Source organism: Corvus brachyrhynchos, unplaced genomic scaffold, assembly GCF_000691975.1.
Source record: "Corvus brachyrhynchos isolate BGI_N302 unplaced genomic scaffold, ASM69197v1 scaffold14, whole genome shotgun sequence".
Classification (NCBI taxonomy): Eukaryota; Metazoa; Chordata; class Aves; order Passeriformes; family Corvidae; genus Corvus; species Corvus brachyrhynchos.
This window is the reverse complement of record NW_008239110.1, coordinates 11,050,040-11,068,842: the sequence shown is the minus strand read 5'-3', so window position 1 is coordinate 11,068,842 and position 18,803 is coordinate 11,050,040. Positions and strand designations below refer to the sequence as shown.

General features: G+C 39.0%; 1 protein-coding gene across 1 annotated transcript in view; it reads left to right on the top strand.

Annotated features, from left to right (window-relative positions):
• ROS1 (ROS proto-oncogene 1, receptor tyrosine kinase) overlaps positions 1–17,584 on the top strand; it is a 72,065-nt gene extending 54,481 nt beyond the window's left edge. The window contains exons 42-44 of the mRNA XM_017739397.1: positions 633–767; positions 5,850–6,013; positions 16,226–17,584. Coding sequence (XP_017594886.1) covers positions 633–767; positions 5,850–6,013; positions 16,226–16,335 — 409 coding nt within the window. The 3' untranslated portion in view covers positions 16,336–17,584. The remainder of the gene's footprint in view (positions 1–632; positions 768–5,849; positions 6,014–16,225) is intronic.
• The last annotated feature ends 1,219 nt before the right edge of the window (positions 17,585–18,803 follow it).

Sequence of the window (18,803 nt, the reverse complement as noted above, 5' to 3'; positions counted from 1 at the left end):
CTAAAAGTGTATTTGAGTGGCTTTGAGTTTATGGTGAAGAAGCAGAGACCCACTGTCAGGAGACATAGAAAAAAATCCCCAGACTAAATCAGATCCATGAATATCCATGGATATTCACACAAGTTTAGATTTTAGTGGCCACAGGTACTTAGCCCACAGGTCTTTTCCAAGTCCCCAGCGCCTGCACCCATCTATTTGACTGCTACTCTTGCACTTATCTAAGAAAGTAGTTTAGTACTCTGTGCCAAACCAAATGAGGTGCTGATTGCTCCACAAGTGGTGCTCAGAACTTGTCTCTCTCCATTTTAAACCACACCTCTAGAGATTTCTAAACACTTGTTTATATGAGGACATGCTCAGCTGGAGTGTTGCCCGGAGAAGATGTGGACACTCAGCGTCTTCTGATCTGCATCTCAGTGAGTCTGGGAAAGTGTCTCAGTTCTACACACTATTATTTATTTTAGCTATTCCAGAGGCTGGCTTAGGGACAAAACCAAATTAAGTCCTCTTACTCCTAATTTTTCTGAGTCTTACTCTTTGGTTAGGCATGATCTAACTGTTAATAGGGAGATTTCATTATGGTTATATAACTATGGTTATTAATTTTTCTCTTTTTTCATGATGTTTCTTAGGGCTTTTGGAGTACTAGTGTGGGAAACATTAACTTTGGGTCAACAGCCATATCCAGGTTTCTCCAATACAGAAGTTGTACACCATGTACGATCAGGGGGAAGGCTGGAATCTCCAAACAATTGTCCTGGTGACCTGTAAGTTAATTTTGTTTAAATGTTGTTGATAATATTTATAAGAAGCAAGAGGCTTTTTGCTAGTTTGTCATAATTTTGAAGGTTAATCATGCCCATGCAGAGCCCAACATCCTCCACTTTTGTTTCCAATAAAACTGGCCAACCTGCTACTAATTCATCCAGTAGTCCAGCCTATGAATAAGAATTTAAGGCATGGATCTGGTAGTCCTGTGACAACAGACTGAGAGTACCTGAAGGTATTGGTTAGAAGTTAAGATGGCTCTGAGAAAGATTTTACCAGTCTCTGTACACCATGTGTGTGCAATTGTGGATAAAACTCTCTTTCTCAATGGTAGCTGCAGGAATTAGGCTAATATTAGAACCTATGTGAAAAATAAACTCTGCCCTTTGTAGAGAGAACTCCAAAAAGCCAATAAGAAAAGCTGAAGCAGTGCAGGAAAAGGGAAGTCTGCACTTCTGGTTAGCCTTCAGCCAGACTGGATAAGTAAATCCTTCAATTCCTGTTTGTGTCTTGAGCATAAAATTGCAAAATTCTTGCAATTAGCACAGTAAAATAAATACATCAAGTGGATCAAACCCATACTGACCAGAGGTGTACAAAGGAGGAACCAGAACATGAGCTTAACAATCACTCAGTATTGTTTAATTTCAAGTCTCAATTTCTTTATCCCCCACTCTGCATAAGCAGTCACAGCAATGCACATGACAGCTGCAAATAGAGGGAGAGGCTACTAAAAGTGAACAATTCTGACTCCTGGGGCTGAGGAAAAGGCTTGAGAATAATTCTGTGTTCGGCAAGCTAATATCTCTGTGATAGATCTTAGACCAATTACCATGCTCGGAGTTTAAGAGAAGGTGATTATTTATCATTATGTAGATATAGCTGAAATACCATATTAGCAATAGGAAACACAAAACCCCCCAAAACAAGGTTTAGCACTTGAAGGAACTGAAAAACTGAAGAGATTAGAATTTTGATTTAATAACAGAGGGAGAACTCGAAGTCACAGAACTAATGAAAGCCCAAAGAGATTTTAATTTCAATATTTTCTGCTGAGAAAGGTTTCCTCAAAAAATTTCTGACAGCTGTCCTGTGAACAAAAAAGCACAGGAGAAAGCTATATCCATGTACTACTCTGAAATTCAAACTTAAGCAAAGGCTCATAAATTGCCTTAAAACGAGTGATCAGATCATCAGAAAAATCAAGAAAACTTTTCTTGAAATAATTTTAAGGTCCCAGATCTTGAATTTAGCATAGCAGATACAGCTTAAATACTGGTCTTCCTGTTGTAACTTGTAGGATCGGTGCCTGAGAGTAGTTTTTGACAGCCAAAGAGCTGAAGAGCTTAGACTCTTGTACCATCTTTTATCTCATTTGGTGAACACTCAGCACCTGCATGCAGCTTCTGTCAGTAGCATAAACAGCTTTTTGCTGCTTTGCTTGTGGTTTTGAACCTGCATCAGGACATCAGCAGTCAGTAATTGTCTCCTCTGCACTTTGGCTTGCTCATTGTCATTTGACAAAACAAACCATCACTGATAGGAAGAGAGTTCAAAGGCCAAAGTACTTCAGCTGAGAAGTGTTTAGGAATCTGTGGTAGGCTTACACTGCAAGTGCAAGTAGGGCTGGCACAGAAACCTTGGGGTGTAAAAGCACGAAAGAAGTGGGATTGTTTGTTTAGTTTGGTTGGTTTGGTTTTTTTTTTTGCAGGGGGAGAAATTCTTCCCCTTGCCTCCACAAGTTGTTACTCCAGGGACTAATCATCTACTTTTCCACAGAGAACTGTGGCTCAGTAAAGCTTGGTAATGAATTGAAGAAGGGGCTTGGGTATGTATAAATGAGACACATTTATTGAAACATGAAGTAGGTCTATGAATGGAACTATATTTGCAGTCAGAAATCCACATCTGGCACAGCCAACTGGGTATGAGGTTTTCACACAAGAGAATGCCAAGGTTTGGACTGAACTGAGCTAATTTAATATAGATCCTCAAAGGCCACAGATTACAGTCTAGAGAATTTGTACAAGGACCAGGACATTTGCTGACTTGAAGTTGCAGTTTCATCAAATGCTCAGTCCTATGCAAACTTATACAACAGACTTTGATGAAGAAATTTTAGTTCGGTAACTAAAAGCTTTTTGCTATTTGTTTCTGGGAGTGATCCCTTGGAGGGATTAAGAGAGTGAGACAGAAGGCGGCCTTGCACAGAATGTATCAGATGAAATCAGGGACTCTTCATCACAATATATTTTCTCCTTTTCTAAGAAAATCACACATCAGTTGTATATTCCTTTTTAAGTGAGAAAAAATTGGTAATGCCTGTAGCTTCTGTGCACTACAGTGCATTTCAGGAATGTTCACTTTCTGCCTGCAATATCAGATACTGAATATTGGTTCTTCACTTTTCCAGGCTCTCAAATTCTAACTAGTCCCATATAAGCAGCTCTGTTGGACATATGGTTGTTGCCCCCAGAAAAAACTCAGGTGTGAAGTGTAGGTGTGTAGGTGTACATCTAGGGTAAATGTTAGTTCTTAAACCTAACACAAACCTTTAGCTGATGATGTGTTTGGAATTGTCATTTTTCATTTCTTTCCTGAAAGGCTTTCCCCATGAAGTAGGGGAATCCTCTGGGTCTCTTTCTCATGCTGAAGTGATGCACTATTTGCTAGCCCTTGTTTGGCTCCCCAAAAACATAGGAATATGCTCAATCTGTCACTTAGATGTATTTTGGCATGTTAAGCTGGCTTTCACCCTCTTGACTTGTCTCATACTCACGCATTTCTGAGCTAGTGAAAGTTTGTGCCTTATGACTTAAAACTTTGGATGTCACAGATGTCCCGAAAGCTAAATGTCATGCCACAAATAGCTGTACATGTAAAATTTGCAGATGTATTCTGAGAAAGCATGAAAGTTTTTATCATTAGAAACCTGAAGCCTATCTGAATTAAATACTTAGTGAAAAATACCAGTACTGATATTTTAAGCCAATCACCAAGTAACTTGATTTAGGCAATAAAAATATGGAATATAATTAAAATAACAAAATTACAGTACTGAATTACAGTTTTGGCAGAAATCGCCTTACTCCAAAGCAAAACTGAATGGCTGTATAAAGCAGATTGTCCAATAAAAAAAAATAGTTATTTAGAAAGAGATTGGTCATAGGAAACAAAACAAAAATATTCATAATCCACGCTCGCGATGTTCTTGTTTCATAAATGAAAAGAGGGTAAATTTAGATTGTTTATAAGAAAGAATTCTTTTACAATAAGAGTGGTGAAACACTGCTAAAGATTGCCCAGAGAAGCTGTGGATACCCCATCCCTGGAACTGTTCAAGACCAGGTTGTGTGGGGCTTTGAGCAACCTGATGTAGTGGAAGATGTCCCTGTGCATGGCTGGCGGGTTGGACTAGATGATCCTTGAAGGTCCCTTCCAACCCAAAACATTCTATGAGTCTGTGACTTATGTATCATTTCCTGTTTTTTCTTCCTCTGTGACTGGTTGTTTCTTCCACAAGGCTCTGCTCATGAGAGCCCAAGTGCAAACCTGATGAAGCACAGCACCTGAACTCATGTTTTTTGTCTGGATAGCAAGCATGACCAGAAAGCAGATTGTTTGGCTTCCAGCATCCAAGGCTGGAATTCAGCATGACAGACACTTTTCTGGCAGCAGAAGGAAAACCAATTATTTAACCTTGAGTTCTATTCAGTCCTTTTCCTTCTGTATTTCCAATGTCATCAGTAACCAGTACACCTGAAAGTAAGCAGATGAAGTGATCCAGAGTGTTAAGAAGCCACTACCACTCTATAAATTCTTAAAACGGATTTTTAAAATTTCATGGAATCTTTTTGAAAAAAAATTACTCCACTACCACTCTATAAATTCTTAAAACGGATTTTCAAAATTTCATGGAATCTTTTTGAAAAAAAAATTATTCAACTTGAAAACCACAAGAATACAGGTTGATGAAAAGTGGTTTTGAAACGATTTTTCTACTCACATTCTCACGTGACTAATATTTTAAAGAAAAGTATAATTGTAAAATCAAGATTGTAAAATTAAGATGCCCAGTTGTGGTGAAGGAGAGCAGTCATCTTTTTAGGATGGATAAGCAAGGATCTGAGCAAGCCAATTCATTTTCCATAACAGATTAATGCCTGGTATCGCGTAGCAGCAGGTCTGGGAAGATATTTGTCAGGGGAGGGTTTGAACTTAAGGCTTAGAGGTAAATGCTCCACATTCCAGATGCAGCTTTCTGAACCAGCCTTTCACTGGCTGCTCTCTGGTTTTGAGACTCTAAGACCTCTTTCCACTCCCAACACTTAGCATGTCCAGGTGTTGGCTGTGTTTTGGTTTTCAAGCTGTCTCCCCTTGGCTTTTGTAGGATTTGGTTTTGTGTAGCATAAACTCACCTTGAGCGAGGAATAAAAACCAACCCTATCATTTAGACAAACAGGAGGTGAAGTTTTCCACTAAATGGTAGCAATAGTGCTGTACAGGGTGGGCTGGAATCCCTGCTCCCACAGGAAATTCATACCATTTTTGCCTTTGATGGGAAAACCTATTCCTATTTGTTTTGGTCTGGAGGTAGAAGTCTAAATTAACCCTCCCTGTGCTGGATGGTTTGCCTTGACCTTCCCCTAAATTTGAGGTAGCTTGAGTTGAAGGAGGTTTAAATAAGTTGAGAACTTCAGGTTCATTTCTGGTTTTACACTTCCTTTTTTAAAAATTTTTTTTCTGTGACAGAATTTCCTTCTTATCTGCTTTCTTAGAAAGTATTCCTGACTTCTTCACTGAGAGTGGATGCTAATGGCAAATATGTCTCTTTTTTTCAGTGTTCTATCTGTTCCCAATCTCAAAAATATCCATCTTTGAAAAACTAAAATGTTTCACAGTGATTTTTCCTGACTTTAATTTGATCTTCAATTTGTTTTTCCTTCCCTCAGCAGCTGGTGATAATCTTTGTACCACACAGAAAGTTTTCAGGCCAAACTTGCTTCTCAGATGTTTATTGGTAAGTGTTGAGATGAATTATTCTATTATCATTACTGTTTGAATTTAATTTTTTTTTCCAGATGTGATTTAATGACAAGATGCTGGTCCCAAGAACCTCACAACAGACCTACTTTCTCTTATATTCATGACAAACTGCAAGAGATAAGACACTCTCCACTGTCCTTCATCCACTGCCTTGAAGACAAAGAGGCATCAACTGGAGTCATCAATGAAGCTTTTGAAGGTGAGTCTGGGCCAGCACCTGCTATTCTTGTGGCCTCTTCCCTGTAAGCAAAGTGCTTTTCATTACATTTGTCACTGCCTCACATTCTCTGGCTGCTAAATGGAAACAGCAAAGATTTACCTCTGTTGTACTGAACTTGTAAAGATTTGTTATGTGTCTGCTAGGTACAATGCATTAGATAAAGGATGTGTAAGTTTACCAAGCAAAAAGGCCCTAATGAGGTAATTAAGCCTGACTCTCAGAGACATCCAACTTGCCTCTAAACTCTTGGTACTTCACAACCCTCTTACACTAAAATAGATGCCTAAATTCCTTGCAGAGCCATGTGGAAGTCTGTTCCAATTTCAAAGACATCTATGCCCTCTCCATGAACTAAACATGGCCATTGGGCATTTCTTATAGGAGTACTGATTCAGCACTGACCCCTGAAAGTGAGGCATAATTCAGGCACCCTACTAAGGTAGCCTTTATCCAAGCCCAAACCCTGATAGATTCAGGTCTTGCTTATGCTCTGCACACTGTGAATGAATAAACTAAGTGATATTAGGGAAGACATACTTAAGATATGGGACACAACAAAGCTCAGTTGACATGATTAAAGCTGTGAAGACAGGAATTTAAAAAAGGTAATACTAGATTTGAAGTCGTCTGTGCAACTGTGGTGTAAATCATCTAAATATGGAAATGAACATCCTGACTGAGCCAGAACAGCAATCTATTCGCACCCTGCAGTAATTCCTGACTAACTAAATATTGAGAAAAAGTGAACAATATTAGTACACAACGTGATCTGAATTCTACAAAAAGAAATATTTTTTCGGTTGAAATACTTCACTTTTGTTTCACAGTTTTATTTTTTCATTTAATCTGTTTGCATGCTATGGTTTCATAATGAAAAATATTGAATGGTAAGAGAACTACTTTCCATTCTAGAAAAACCAAACCTGACTGTTTCTAAAATATCTAAAGGCTTAGTTTTGGTGGGGATTTTTTGTGGTTTTTTTTTTTTTTTCCCTTCAAAAATTGTTGGTGAACTAGGAACTCACCCTGATTAACAAACAGTTTTGATACTTCAGTACTTCATGTTTTCCTAAAAACTTCCTAATCCATTCCAGGAATGACACAGTACTCAATTACACACCTACATAGACATTTTTCTTCAGGATACTACCTATGTTCAATTCACTGGCATTGTCCAATGGTCACTTGATAGTAGTCTATTTGATATTTTGCAAATCTTTATTCATTGTGAAGCTTTACAAATGTCAGTTTATTTCTTTATGTTAAATCCAGTCTGTTCATTACATGTTTACATGTCATTATAAGACTAAAAACTTTACAAAGACATGATGGGACCTGCATTGATAATCTTAATTTCATGCTTTCTTAACAGCTGACTTTTCACCCTTATGCTATAATGAAAAGCTATTTGCATACAGTGTAATTCCTTAGTTTCTTTAAGGGTATTTTAGCTCTCAATAATGACATTCAGGAAAGAGATACTTAGTCTGGCACAAATGTAAGCCTGGCATTGGCTCAGGAAAGGAGTACAGCCAATTAATTAGGCACTATGCCCAAGCTAATAGGCCTTACATTTTGGATGGACTTTGTCTCACCTACATGCAGCTGTCTACAAGCTAGGACTCTGATCTAGGATACTCTTCTAGGTAGCTCTGTAGTCAGAAGCAGAAACAGACACCTCCAGAAAGTGACAACTCCTGGTTTTTAGGCATGTTTCATAGCAGGAAAGGAGTCACCTCTTGCTTTACTCTTCACTGATGATGGCTGGCATCTAGGTGGTTTTCCATATTTAATTTGGTTCACATAGAATCACAGGGTGGGTGAGATTGGAAGGGGCCACTGCAAGTCACCCAGTCCAACATCCCTGCTCAAGCAGGGTGCCCCCCAAACACGTTACTCAGTATAGTGTCCAAAATACAACATCTCAGCTATAGGATCTCAGATGTTTAATTTTCAGATGACTACAGGAACACAACATCCACTTGACACAGGTCTCTACTAATTCAGCTGCTTGCACCTACTCCTGAACTAGTTTGGTTTCCTAGCTTAGAGATCTCTTCTTTGTGTCCCTAACTCCAGAGGCAATAGAGACATGAAAACTAATGGAGTTAAGAAGCCAATACATCAATATCTGTCAAATCTTTATCAGGGCTGAAATTTCTAAAGAATTTTGCCCTTCTGCTGCTTGGAGTTGGGAAAAGAGGCTGGAATATAGGTTACTGTGTTTGTGGTGGAGCAGGCCTGGCACTGACGTAACATGAAAGAATTTTAGTTTCAGTGCAAGTGTCTGCTTAGTATGTGTCAGATAAGCCTGGTCTTTCTCCAGCTGCTAACTTGCTCAATCTAAGCAAATATTTGCTTTCACTGGGATGATAAATGCATATTCTTAATGTAAGAAACAAAATTTTGCCAAAATTTCAGGTTCTGCCACACAGCAGAGGTCACAGAGAAAAAGCCATTGTTTTGTTTGTTTGCCAGGAACAAAAGTTGCTTTATTGGAAATTACCAAGTTGAAAAGGAAAACATGGATTGAAGCTTCCATGAAAAGTGGCAGTTTGAAGGATAAAAATTTGAAAAAAATCCATTTACTGCAGAAAATGTGGTAGTATAATGGACTTTAAGGGTGGTCTTAAAAATAGCAGTACTCTATAATGTACATTTTAGTCAGAGAATGTGTTGATGGCAGTCACTTTTAAAATCCATTAAACCTGTTTATAATAACTTAGTAAAATCTGGCCTACTGTGGTAAGCAGGGCAATTCAGTGTAGGCACAGCTTTGGCCCTCAGAGCTTCTGCTTGGCACACTCTCTTCCTGAACCTTGTACCCTTCCCCACCAGCTGCCATGTTCCCTCTTCTGGCTTCCCCCCATTCTTCCCTTTCCATAGGTTCTGCCCAGCTGGTGTTGCCACAGACCAATTGCTGGATCTGCATTGGGAGGAGAAGACAAAGCAACTATTTTCATGTTTCCATTCAATGTTTTCATGCTTCAATTCTCAAAAGTCCTTAACTTCTCCCCAGGTTCATTTCATGATTCTTATATAGGAGATACCCATTGGGAAACAGGGTAGCTTGAATTTTATTCATCTACATTTCATCCTTCCATTTAAATGTACTTAAAAGACTAAACACTTCATTAGCTCTTTACATGTCTCTTTAATGCACATACTTAATTTCCTGTACGTTTATAGCTCACCTGTAGGTTATCTCCCTCTTTCCCCAAGCACAGCCTTAAAAAGCCCATTAAAATGTTATGCTGTATATTTGACTGAAGGCCTAGAGTCCTCATGATGTCTTAATGTTGCTGGATTATCTGATCAGGGACACATGCATGTCAGGTTTCTGTAGCTCTCCAGCCTTGAATTAATTTGACAATTTTTCTGCCTGCCATGTAATTCTCATGCAGTGGAATTCAGTGAAATGTGGGCTCCAGAAGTGAGATTGATTTAAGCAAGAAAAGGCCATTCAGGTTCTAGTTGTGTTTCCAGACTAAAATATGTGCTCCACTACGACCCTGTCGAAAACAGTTTGGGGCATGGAATATGTCTCAGTCTGTAATTTGTAACACATTGTATAATAAGTTAGTGATTTTTAAAATGTGTATTCATTTCTAGCTGAGACTAAGTGAAGTATTTCTTGTGTTCGTAGTAGTAGTAGAAAGATGACAGCCAAAACAAATAATCCAAAAGACTGTTCCATGATGGATTGTCCTGGACAACATTTTCCAAAAATGCTACACGGTCATTGGCCTTTGTGTGTAATGAAACTCCAGTCATGAGCCTCCTGCCAAGAAATTCTTGCTCTCACCAGGTGACCTAGTTCCAAAAGAAAGAGACAAATGTCAAGCAAAGTGAAATGACATGCCTCAAAATAACTAAGATACTTAGCCTTTCAGGGAATCATACATCTTCCAAACTCTGTTAAGTCTTACCTACCTATGGGTAGCCACACTTTTAGCAGATCCATACATGCTGTTGGTGACTTTCATAGGTGGGAGAGCTGAAAAACTTTAGATTTTCTCAATAATCTTAATGCCAGTGCAGTATGACACAGAGATGGCAAGTGTGGGTAAACCAATACAGACAGTCTGTTAGGGGACAGCATGCTAACAGGGTAGCATGGGGATGGCAAAAGGGGCACATACTGTGTTATTGCAAGTTACCCTTCTAAAGCAGACATCAAGTGTCAATAAACATGCCTGAGCAATACCAGCACCTCCTGGCACTGCTGCGTTGGAAGGGAGGGAAGCAAACTCAGGACCAGGGTCTACCAGTTTAGTGTTTTTTTCCTTCTTGGTCTTACAGGCTTTCCCAAGACATTGTTTGTGGGCTTAAAGTAGCAGTAACAATATTTATTTGAGTGAGGGCAGCACTACCCAGCTGGAGGTCTGAGACACCAGTGGGTTTTGAATTCAATGGAAATTTACTGAGCACAGGCCCTGTCACTGGGGTTCCCATTAATTGCTGAAAGGTAGTCTGTTCTTCCCTCTGATCCGAGAAGTGCAGCATGCTAGAAGGACGTCCCTGCATTGCTGCAAAAATAACTGGACCATCTATTTTCAGACATCAGTTTTTACATTTGCACATATAAGACAGCACTATAGCTTTTCAGGTCCCATGAGTGCCCCTTTACAGATGGAAACACCTGTTTGATTTGGCAAACGCCTTTCCTGACATCAGACAACTGGGCATTAAGCAGCTGGAGCAACTTCTTGCCTTTATGACCCAGAAGGACTATTCTTATCAGGGCTGTTCCTCACAATGCCTTTTGGACCCATATGGAAAAGAGCTCTAATTGCTCAGAAAAAGAGGCTCCTCTGGCAAGAGGAGATGCCAGGCAGTTGGAGAAAATCCAGGATAAAAGACTAAAGACTGAAAGGAAACACATTTGGTCTAAAAACTATGATTTTTAAATCCCTAAACTGGAGATACTGCTTGAAAAATGTGGGAAGATACAAGAGTTAGAATTTTGTAATATGTCTTTTTTTCATTTTTCTTTCCAAAGCCAGTGTATTTATTTTCTTAGCAGTTCAAGTACTTGCTAAAACTGTCACTTCTATTTTTTTAAAATCTCTGTGCAAAATTTTGCACAGAGAGGACTTGATATTAAAAGCTAGAATCAGCGACTTCATCATTAATTATGTTTGCATTCTCTACTGGCTGAGCACCTGTTTTCTGTTCCCTGTGTAAGAGTCATCAGTTTATTTTCCTAAACCCAACTGCCTTTTAAAAACTATTCCACACCCCTCTCTGAACGTAATCACTTAGACAAACGGAAGCTTCTCTAAAGAAGATGTGTTGATAAGAGACATTTTTAGAACATTGTATCTAGTCTCCTTTGTATTTTTCTGAAATTCAGTAATCCCCTTCCCCACTTAGCTTAGTGAGTGGCTGACCCAAAGCCAGCAGAGGTCAGAGGAACGGCTTCTTCCAAAAACGAATGAGTGGTTACAACACTGCAAGCAAAGGGGAACTTGGTGGTGTAGCAATTTCTTATTTGTACTCCAGACAAATGGTGTTTGATTCCAGAGAATTCACATGAGCCGTAAGACTCTGCAAGTGAACTCATGCCAATACTTTGCTGTGGACCACGGGAAAAAATCAGATGGTATAAGACTGTAAGAGCTGACATTTGTGTAGACAGATGTGGACAGATATAGGCAACTAAAACATAAAAACTGCATTTACACTGGGTGTCTAGGCTGTTTGACAGTCACTAGAGACTCGTAGGCATATTCAGGGGATGTTAATGTGTAAAGGCAAGGATGTGGATTAAGCATCTCCACAAAGCTATTCATTCCTCCTTTCTCTGTTGACTGTAAAGACTAGGCAAGGAGCTTAAATTGGACATGTAAGACCTTGGTGGTTAAAACTGGGTAAAATTAATCCTGTTTTGTGACCTGGAGAAAGGGAGTGCTTTCCTATTTACATAGCCTTACTGCATTTCTCCACAAAGCTATTCATTCCTCCTTTCTCTGTTGACTGTAAAGACAGCCTAGGCAAGGAGCTTAAATTGGACATGTAAGACCTTGGTGGTTAAAACTGGGTAAAATTAATCCTGTTTTGTGACCTGGAGAAAGGGAGTGCTTTCCTATTTACATAGCCTTACTGCATTACAGCAAATATGGAACTGTTGATTTTTTTTTTTTGTACATTTATATTATAAATTTTAATAAACTAGGTAAGAAGTAGTTTATATCTGTAATTACGAGGACAGCTTCTTGCACATAGAGATTTCAGTCCACGGTTCTCTAAAAAATATATTAAAATAAAAAGAAAGGCAATTCTTCAGGCAGATTAGTGCAGGGGAAATGTAGGGTGAACAAAATTCTCACTTTTAGCGCCTTTAGTGTCTGACAGAATAGCAAAGCTCAGTGAGTCACCCTCAAACCATGCAAGATCATATGGCTCATTAGGCAGGAAACACAGATATATCTCCACTGATACATAATACAGAGTGGACTTTTAAAATGGATATATATTTGTTCTATTTATATTCTTACTGGCTATGTGCAGAAACAGAAACACAGCACCTCCAGCTCCAGGTGGCCATCAGATATCAGGAAAATACTCTCTACACAGGAACTATCACGTGGAGCTAACCAACGTGGCTGAGGTAAAAAAGTCAAGGTTCAGTAGCCACCTTTTTCACCCTTAGCAAAGACATGTCATCAAGTGTTTCTCTCGAATGTGTTTGCTGTGGGGTATATCTTTCCTCCATGGCCGTAAATCAGCCAGTCTCTTGTTTACTGCCACATACATTGTGTAGCAGTGAGAAAGGACAGAGTACGTATGTGAAAAACAGGAGGGTATTACTGAGAAAAAGCAAATGTGGCTGGACTTCTAAATACCTTACCATACTGAAGGTGCTAAGCATCATATGAGATTATGTCACCCAGAATTAGTAACGTCTCAGGCTGGCTACTTAGCTGGTGTAAATTGGTGGCACCCCACTGGTTTCAATGGAACTTCATTAATTTATGCTAGCTGAGGATCTGGCCCTGAAATAGCTGTAATATAAGATCAGCATCTCTAGATCAGTTTATTCAGTCTCAATCAATCAGCTTTTCTACTGACATTCTTTTTCTTCTTAAATGTTGTCACCTTCTTGAATTTAAACGCCAAAAACCCCTCATCTGCTTATCAAGACATCACAAAAATTTGCACCTTTCCAGGGAGGACTTCAGAACATGTTGCGAGCCCCCAGAGTTTACGAAGCAGGCAAGGAAAGGCACTCTGTGATCGTGAGGCAGGATCCATGGCCCGGCTCGGCACTGTGGCTGCCCTGCGGCAGGAAGCAGCCGACTGAGATGCTGGGATTGGGAAGGGGGAGGCACAGATTTTATCAGGTCGGGGCTGCTCTTCTCAGAGGAGGCTAAGCAAGCAAACCCTATTCCTCATTAGTATGAGTCAGGCGATCATTGTTTCTTGTGTCAATTACTGTGGGGCCCTCTAGAGTAAACTTCTCCCTATCCCCGGAGAGAGGTGTAATTAATTTACCTGCGGTTTGGCTCAGATGTGCTTTACATACAAGCTCTAAGCACAAGCTTTAAGCACAGCTCTACTAGGAAAAGTGTCCAGCAAGGTCAAAGCCACATGAATTTAGGACCTGAGACGTGTGTCTGTGCAAGTACAATGCTGAGCTTTGAACTTGCTATTTTAACTATTGGAAGCAGTCTACCTGGGACAGCACAGAGCTCAGTGGGAACCTGCTTCTCAGTGGGGTACTCCTCTAGGTGTGTACAAAGCTCTGGACTGACAGAGCTAGCCTGCCTCGTGCCCTGAGACGGACTGTTTAAAGCAAATGTGGGTAACTCTACACTATGCAGCAGCTCACAGTGTAGACAACCCCTCACAATTTAAGCCTTTAGAGTTGACTCTCCAGCACGACTTCAGATTTCATGAAGGTGTTCCTTGGACGTCTCCTCTTGAGGTGTTTTGTTGACTCAGCCCGGCTTTGCTTGTGAAATCTGAGGGGATCACATCACATGGTTTATCCTGCATTTACTCACGTATAACCCAGCATGACTGTACATCAATCAACTAATTTTAGCGATGTTAAAACTGAAAAGAAAATAATGATATCTCATAAATATACTGACCTGCCTCTCCAATCTGGTTGCTGTCTTCCTTCATTTTCTTAACATTTTTTGGGAGGGCCTTCCAAAGATTATTCATAATTCTCTGAATTGACTTATGGCTTCTCAGAGTGCTGGTCGTGCTTCTAGTCCTCACATTTCTGGGGGAATTTCACAACATATCATGGATTTTTCTCTTCAGTTTCTCATTTTTAGTATTTTCTGTCTCCATCCGTTCTTCTGCTCCAACTAAATGAGCAAAAATTATTTGCTTGCTTTGCTGACTTACATAACAGTCAAGCATTGTGCTACACAGCTTGAAATCTTTGTGTCGCTTCTTTGCCTCGTACAGCAGAATGGTGCTAAACTTTCATCAGCGCTGAACACTGCACTAAGAGATGACTCAACAGTGAAGGAAAGGGCACTTACAGTCAAAAATGTCACTGTGAAAGTGGCCATGTATCTTACACGTCATGTCATAGGAGAAAGGTCATCTATATTATATTCTTCCTCCTTCACTGGATATGATAAGAATATTCTGCAAAAATAGTATTTCTTCCTTATTGCGTTCCCAAAGCTCAAAAAGTAAAACCAAGGCAAGGTGTTTGATTTTTTAGCTTTTTTTTTCTGTAATGAGAAACACAGTGGCGCATAAGCTGAAAAAGGATTATAAAATTTTATATGTTCTGTAGTTCTTCAGACCTGTTGGGGAAAGAATTAGTAATGTATCTATATATCTGGTAAAAATATCTCAGTGACCTCATACTCACATTTGTGTAAACATCACCTCATCAGTTCCAGATACTTATACAGGAAACAAATCTGAATGCTCCTCTAGTGTTCTATACTTAGGCAGGTCAGCCGGCATATGTCTGGTCTGTAAATACCCAGTTTTACTTGGGTCCTTATTTTAAGGTTTCCCTCTTAAGAGTTTGCTGCAAACATCCCCTCTGCATTTGCCTGTGTGCCTTTTCAAAAGCAACTTGCCCCTGAAGGTTGCCATTAAATTAAACAAAAAAACAACTACAAAGAAGAGCTGAATTGGTTGGTAAAGGCTTAGCTGGAGCTGAATTACTAAATATGACCATAATAGCCCTGAACTGACATAGTGAGTACCAAATGATTTTTCATTGCTGTCAGTCACTGTGGTATGTGACCACAGTTTGCTCTGTGTCCCAAATCCCATCTTGCTAACAGGTTTCTAAAATCAAAATTTTCTTTCAGACTTTTCCTGATAAAATTTCCTAATGGACTCTAGCATGTGGAATAAATTTCTGGCTTTATAGCTTGGGGAGATGTGTGATTATAGTGACATAACAAATTATGTGTTGCCTGGTGGAACGGCACAGTGCTTGTGATTCCTTTGAACAGATAACCCTGACTGTCACATGCTTAATTTTTCAGTTATGAAGTAAAATAAGGAGGGAGTATAATAAAAGAAGGTATACATTACAAAAACAAATGCAAAAAATAGTAGCAGTTATAACTTGAGCATTTAGTTAACAATTTTTATATTTTTAAAAATATATATCCCCTGCAATAGATTTCAAGAAACTATGTATACATGTATGCATCAAATTAGGGAAAAATAGAAGTTTTTTAAAAAGTGAAAAACAGAATGAATTGCCAAATTTAAGTTTCTAGAAGGACAGAATACTAGAGAGACAGAAGTCTAGACTAGGCCTCTAGAGAGAGAGTATATAATGGTTTCGTAGATAGAAATGTGCCAATGTTACAGGACTCTTTAGCAGTATTATTAGCAGGATTACTGCAAAGGTTCAGAGTAAAATCACTTTAGCTTTACTCCTCTTTACAAGGAAAAGAAGCAAGTCATGTATTCATGACCGTATTGCTGCTTCTGGAGATATGACGGATAAGCAACCTTCCCCAAGTGATTTGCTTAAAGTTTTGGTCCATGCAGACAATAGCAGAAAATAAATTTGAATCATCAGTCATTCTTACAAGGTCACTAGACCAACTTTCTCCAACAGTTGTCTGATTTTGTTTGCTTTCTAATACTACATGTATATTACTGGGCTGTTGTATTTTCTTTTTTAAAATTTATTTTAGTTTTTAATTTTTTTCCCCCTTTTTCCTTTTTTTTCTTCTAATGCAGATAATGATATTCCATGTGCAGATTCAGGCAGTGTTCTTTCAGCCACACTAATGGAAACAAGGAATCAAGAGGGCTTAAATTATTTGGTAGTAGTCAAAGAAGGCAACTAAGATGAAGAATGCATCAATTCTGCCGAAATTAGTTAAGTCTGGTTACCACCGTTTAAAAGAGACAGTGAAAGAGGAGAAAAAACTCTTCAAAGAAGACATAAATCAAGGAAAATATTCTGCTCATCATCATACTTACACAGGTATCTTAAAAAAAAAAACAACTCTTTAATAAAACTACCAGAAAACACAATAAGGTTCTGAATGGTGTGTGTCAGGATAAGACAGTGATTACGTATCCTTTGATTTTCTACATGTTATGGTTTGGGTGCACCACAGGAGATAGTTTAAAGTAAAAAAACATGTATCAGACAGTCAGGGATTTTACTGTGGTATTGATTAAACTTATGCAATCACATATGCCTCAGGCACAAGGCAGTCCTTCTAAAAAGGGATTGCTGGTATGCTGCTTCAAAGGACAGACCAGCTTGTTCATGAATAAAACCAAACAGCTGAAGTCTAGCTTCACTGTGCACAAACAAGGTTTTACAAATTGAAAAAACAACATCAATACCAGACTCCTAATCAGAAAGCAATTGAAAAAGGGTGACCAAGTTCTCCACTGCTGCGGGTGGTCTGTTTCCCTATTTAATTTAAACAAATGTTTGCAATCACCTTGCATATTAAGTTGCACAACAATTGATCTGTGAGTCTGGACAGTCCTGTTTTCTTACATTTCTTCTCCTTTACTTTTTGAATGTTCATCATCCTCGTTTATTTTTTATCAGACTGGGTGTATGGAGGAACTCTTCCTTGGTGTGTTTACAGATCAACTCGAAGTATATAATAAAATTTTCTACAAATAATTATTGACTAAAAGACAGCAATAAGCTTTTTCTAGCCTTTCATCATGAGCAGTAGTTTGCAAATTATACAGAGTTATTCACTGACATCTTTCAGGAAGCTAGAAACATTCTGTAATTTTATGCAAATATTTGATAATGAGGCACACTGGAGAGTAGTAAAGGCTCTATCTGATGTCAGAACATATACATTTACAAGAAGCAACTCCACTGCAGTCAAGCTTCAAAAGTTTCTTAAATGGAGATTCAACACAGATGAACAAGAAATTTGGAGTCTGAACATTTTACTGAAATGAAATAGAAATTGAGATATTTTGAATTAGGATTCTTCAAAGTCCCTGAAAAAGCCCACTCAATCATTATATAAATATTTTTCTCCATCTACAGATCAGTGTAAAAGACAGATTTGCTAATAAAAACAATTGCAGTACTTCACTGTGCTTACCAGACTCTGAGCAACAGATAAACAAATAAATATTGTATTATGTTTCCTTCCTCTTCGAGTGCTTCTTGATTGATTGTACAGCCATTCCTTCCATTTCAGTAATTTAAAAATTAGTAATGTTTGCTAACCTATGTCATGTGCTGGCCAGAAACCAGGAGGATCCCAGTTCTGTAGGCACCACACCTGAGTGTGTTCTGTGTGCATAGTTCCATTTAAGTCAAAGAAGCTTGCTCAGTCAGCAAGCCACAGACAAAGGTTTTGAACAACCACAGGACTCCATACGAGTCTTTTTCTTTAGTAGGAGAAGCCTCCCAAAATTCTGCCAAGACAACACCTTTCCCAGGTCTTGCTAGCATCTGTGATGTTATATCCCAAGTCAATTCAGTTTTGTGTAGGTCTGCATTGGAAAAGAATAGTGGGAGCCTAACCAACATGTGTAAACTGGGTTAGTGGGCAGGATGAGCATCAGTGACAGAGAGCAGTCAGGAGTAATGCCCTTCAGGACTTGAAACAGTCACAAATATACAAAGCAGCCCAAAAGGAAAAGAGGGAAGATAATTCTTGCTGTGTTTGCCTTTTGTAAGTGTTGCAAGATGAGCCTAGTTTTAATGAAAGATTTATCATAGCATGATGAGAACAAAGTGTCAAGTTTAACACATTGCCAAGAAATGAAACCTTAGGATATTGAGCAGTGACCTATGCCTTTTGTACCTTGTAGTATGAAAAATGTATTGGACAGGATAAAAAATTAACTTACTGATCCAAATTCGAGGATCCTAATCTATAACTTGTTGAATTCAGTGGAAGACACAATACCAAACCTCCCCAGTAATTGCAGTCACCTGAATCATGCTCAGTGATACAGTATGGGCTCTGAGCATGGCCCTACTCGTCTCTACCTTACTGAAGTGTTGCTTTCTCTCTTCATTCAAACTCTTCTTGATGATTCACGTTTTTCTCATCAACGCTTATTCACTATCAGGGGGTCACCTCTTGCTTTCCAGCAGACAGGGCCTGATGGCAATTTTCATGCTACTTTTGGACACAGTAGGGAAGACACATCTATAAGAGGTGATGTGAATGAAAGACCTCTTAAGCACATTCTCTCTTGGGCAGGGAAATGGGTGCTAACCTGGCCTGTGTTTGCCTCTGCTTTTGCATCCTTCTATGGCAGATCACGGGAAACAGCTAAGAAAAACTTGAGGTCAAATATCTTGATTTTC